General features: G+C 43.3%; 1 protein-coding gene across 1 annotated transcript; it reads left to right on the top strand.

Annotated features, from left to right (window-relative positions):
• Window positions 1-250: 250 nt before the first annotated feature.
• On the top strand, window positions 251-2,780 carry CHAC1 (ChaC glutathione specific gamma-glutamylcyclotransferase 1). The gene is made up of 3 exons (XM_075283020.1): window positions 251-468; window positions 779-814; window positions 1,296-2,780. The coding sequence occupies exons 1-3, from the start codon at window positions 280-282 to the stop codon at window positions 1,701-1,703; spliced, it is 633 nt and encodes a 210-aa protein (XP_075139121.1). The 5' UTR covers window positions 251-279; the 3' UTR covers window positions 1,704-2,780.
• Window positions 2,781-4,970: the final 2,190 nt, after the last annotated feature.

Here is a 4,970-nt window from a genome sequence, read left to right as displayed (position 1 = left end):
GGCCGGCTCTGAAACAGTCCCAGATAGTTGCATCATTCTTACAGCAGCGAGAACGGGGCGGGGCTCACGAATGAGAAACACAAATCTGAACCAATCCCCTGACGGCAGAACAGATTTATAGGCGTGGTTTCTGCAACAAAGCCTTACCATTGGCTGTCAATATAGACGAGCCCGCTGGGTGGGTGTGGCTTATCCGGGTCAGCCGTGTATATAGAGCGGTCGGCTTGCATCAGCACCACTTGTCTACCGGCTTTACTTAGGTTCTAGGACCCCGACCCAATGCCCAATAACCCCAGCAGCGCCATGGAGGAGCCCCCACTCCATCAGAAATCCCTCTGGATATTTGGATATGGCTCCCTGGTCTGGAGACCTGATTTTGAGTTCACCTCCAGCAAAGTTGGTTTTATCCCTGGTTATAGCCGCAAGTTCTGGCAGGGGGATACCTTCCATAGAGGCAGCCCTGAAATGGTGAGCATCGCTGGCTATGGTTGATAGATTGTATACATTTATATATATATATATATATATATAGGTGTGTGTATATAGTACTAGATATTCTATGTGGGCGTGCATATACCTATATGTATATATAGTTCCATGTTGTAGTAATATATATATGTGTGTGTGTATATTATTAGATATAGTGTGTGTGTGTGTGTATATATATATATATATATATATATATATATATATATATATATATATATTTAGATAGATGCTATTATTATATACAATACTATATCTGAGGTCTCATCATCTTCCTCCTTTCTTCTTTCAGCCTGGGCGAGTGGTGACCCTACAAGAAGACTATGAGGTGAGCCGGTTTCTGTTATTGCATTTCCATAGAATATATAGTATTTGGGTTTATTGCTGTATTAGCCATAGCTGGTCCCTTACCTGGCATCCATGGTGCAGTAAATATTTGAGCACCCACGACCCAGATATGACTGCTACCCCTGCACCCCTACCCACAGTAACATGCAACATTCATTGCATTCTACTGTATATGCATAATATATTTGGTAGTGCTAACCCCAGTTAAGTATAGGTCAGCTACATTGAGTGGTAAAGCCTATGGATATTATTGCTCAGAAACCTAAATCACTCTACTTCTGCCCCCCAGGGTTCAGCTATAGGGATTACACAGGTAGCAGTTGCCTCACTATAACATAAGACACCAATATTATAGATAGTACATGATAAATAGGAATCATACATGTTGGGGGTATAGTCGAGTATATTCCATGTGTAGTGGCGTCAACAGAATTATAATCTTATATATCTTCTTCTTAAAGGAATGCACGTGGGGTGTCGCCTATGAAGTACGCGGTGATCAGGTTGAATCATCACTTCAGTATCTGAACATACGAGAGTCTGTTCTTGGCGGCTACATCACAAAGCTGGTCAAGTTTTACCCTCAAGATGAAGGAGAAGAGGGGGCGCTGCTAGCCCTAGTCTATATCGCCACGCCTCAGAATCCCGGCTATCTTGGACCAGCTTCTGAAGAAGACATCGCTGCTCAGATTGTAGTCTCCAGCGGGCGGGCTGGCCACAATATTGAGTATCTGCTACGCCTTGCGAACTTTATGCACAGTTATTGTCCGGATGCCGAGGACAAGCACTTGTTCTCCATAGAGGAGGCGTTGATTGCTATCCTCCCATGCCTTTACAGTACTGATGACCCCGTGACTGTGTTCTGCTAGAACTGACTGTGATATATGAAGACGCATTTTATCAAATTCATTTTTATTCGGTTAGCATTGCTTCAGACTGACAAGATTGATGGACTCCTCTGCCGATCAGATGATGGTGGTCACCTTCCTGACCAGCTCTGGACATTCTACATTAGGTCAACGATTTTGCAGTAGGCCACATTACCGATTGACCACTACAAAATACGTATACGTGTATACGTCTGGGACTAAAACCAAGTGCAATAATGGAACAATAGCTGTGTACGTTCAAAGTCTATAGGATTGACGAAGATATCCAAGTAGAACACTTGGCTACCTTCTTCATTCCTATAGGTTCTGACTAGAGAAGCAGCAAGCGTGTTCGACAACTACTTCATTTAAATGGGGGACATGGGACCCCCCATTTTTCATGATTGGTGGGCCTCCTGGTGTTGAGACACTTACGACATATCCTATGGTTGGATGATAAGTGTTTACTCCTTTAACCTACCTCTATATTGATTTAAGCCGCCCTAATAAAGAAGGAATACGGTTAAGCCAGTTACGGTTGAGTGTTATCCACCAGTACGAGATGTGACTAACCGTCCTCTGTATTACACGTTGTGCTGTTCACCACGAGGACGCTCGTAACTGTATATTTTGTTACCAGTATGTAATTTACATTCCTTTTTGCTTGCCCGATGACAATTGTATTATGTTTCATACTCTATAGTCTCGAAACTCCTCCTCCTCAATTTGTCAACCTGTAGTACTGTATATACAAGGTGTGATGGTACTGTACGTGTTACATGGTACTGTATGTGTCAGTGAGATTTCATCAGTGGACAGAACAAGTGTATAGTGCTGCCATTAATAGTCTCTACCGCTATTTGCCCCTGGACGGGATACTACTCGCTGCACTGATCCCCTAAGATGGTAACGTCCAGGATGAAACTGACAGAAGTTTTTGCTGCTAAGAGTCCATCAGTAGATGGACCTCATTGTTTGTAACGGCCTGAATGGTTACTTTGTATTATGTATGTTACCTGCCAAAATATTTATGCCCGAAAAGCCAACACTTTTTATTACATTTATTTTTTGATATAACTTTTGCTGTTGTGTCATTATTGTTGCACGCCTTTACTCCGCATTGCCATATACAAGACCCGGGCTTCTCTGTGACTTGTTAGGAAGGTTTTATTTGGTTTTAAGCATGTCCGATAGACAGCAAATGTATATGTTCATTAAAGGGGTTGTATGTCAGCAGCGTTCAAATAACAGGGCACAAGTTCTAGTACACCGTATATACATATACTAAGATTAGCAGTGTCCTATACAATATATACACTGGTAATCTGAATACACGTCTTTGCAATTCCAGGATCAAGTTTTGGAGACTGAATAGTAAGCAATGTGCATTGTATTACGTGAACCAAGATCATACAACTCCTTTATTGTATTCCCAATATATGTTCTGGATACTACGTTAATGGTTGTCCTTTTATACAATACAGTAATAAAATGTATACACTATGTATACAGTCCTGTGTCTGTGTTACATTTAAAGGCAGTGTCTCGCCAGGACAACCCCTCTCCTTTATTTAGGATATCTGGACATCAAAGTTGGGTTCTCCTAGTGGTGAAGGCCTGCTAACAAGCTCAGGTCAACTCCCCTCATCCATATGTAACACAGTCAGGGTAAGTTCACACAGGGTTTTTTTGGACCAGAACCTAAAGCGGGGGCCAGTTCAGGTTCTGTGCAAAAGATGGGTAGCCGCAACTGAAAGTCGGTGCCTTGCACTGGCATCCAGCTGCGCACTCCGCTCCGGATTAGGCCCAATGAATGGGCCTAGTCCGAAGGAAGGTGTGTCTGCAGGCTGAATCGCGAGGCGAAACAGCCTGAAGAATGAGCACCTCGCTGCTTTTTCCGGTAGCCAGAACAAACTAGAAAAAACACCTGACCGGCTCCCACTGATTTCAATGGGAGCCATCTTTTGGGTCAGGATTTTGAGGCGGATACGGCCTCAAAATCCTGACCAAAAAACTCTGTGTGAACTTACCCTCAGCCACTTATTTGGATTGTTGGCACGTCATGACATTTTAGCAAGGGGGACTGCCATAAAAGGGATTTCTGGGACTTTTTAATTGAAGACCTATCCCTAGGATTGATCATCAGTTGAAGATCTATGGGGTCCACCACCTCTGATGCCAGGGGTTCAGTTGTTTTGAGGCAGCAGCACCACTCCCTGACCACCGTTTGTTTTACAGGACAAGTAACGTCACATCGATTGCAGCTCAGACCCATTCAAGGGAATGCATGGCACTGTGTTTGGCAAGTAATGAAGAGGCTGCAGCCAAATGCCGTAGAGTCTTCAAACAGCTGACCGGCAGGATCAGCTGACTGTGATGTGTATATAACACTTATATATATACAGTATATATAATATAGACCTGACAGTCAGCTATATATATCACACGCAGGGCTTCTGAACTTTCCAGACAGATTGTGTTTCACCGCCGGAGGTGTCTGCAGCAGTTGTTCCCCACTCTTGACCATGCTGAGCATGCATATGTATAGAAGGTCAGGAGGAATAACTGTACAAGTGTCGGGCTAGCCTAATAATTATTAAAGGGCTTGTCCGAGATGTGGTTTTTTTTGGTTGTTTTTTTTTGTTTTTTTGAATGTGGATAGGTGCTGCAAATGGGGCCAATAAAATTAGAAACAAATGCTTCCCTTTCCCCGATCCTGCATTGCCAATAGAGCCTGTCATTTATAGGTCACGTGGCTGACATCAGAGCCTGTGATTGGCTGAGTGAACATTCTTAAGCATTTCCTGCCGTTTCGGATGAGAGCAGAAAGTGGAGCCCAATGTCTAACTGGGGAAGGTGAATATAGGTCCTTTTATTATTTTCTGACCTTTTCGGCCACCTGCCTGCTATTATATACTACTAGAAAACAGCTTTAAGGCATGCAGCTTTAGAAGAAAAAAACGCCACTCCCCTTGTAATTTCTTCTTAGAAATAAACACACAAACATTTCCTAGAAGTTTTTTAAGGTAATCATGTGCTCCTATCATTGTATATACAGCTGGAATCACATGGTTTGGCCCTGCTCCAGCATCCACACACCATGACTGACAGGGCCTAGCGTCTACCCCTTTAGCGTCTACGCGCCCCTCACATTGGGTTGCATATATCACTCTGACAAGTTCCTTTGGAGGCCTACTTCTAGGATTTCTTAGAATACTACAGGCAAACCTTGTATTCTTGTGGAATGTCTAAGGCAGGGGCTGAAGG

This window comes from Leptodactylus fuscus, chromosome 7 (genome assembly GCF_031893055.1).
Source record: "Leptodactylus fuscus isolate aLepFus1 chromosome 7, aLepFus1.hap2, whole genome shotgun sequence".
Classification (NCBI taxonomy): domain Eukaryota; kingdom Metazoa; phylum Chordata; class Amphibia; order Anura; family Leptodactylidae; genus Leptodactylus; species Leptodactylus fuscus.
Note: the sequence above shows the minus strand (reverse complement) of the source record. Positions and strands in the feature narration are given on the sequence as shown.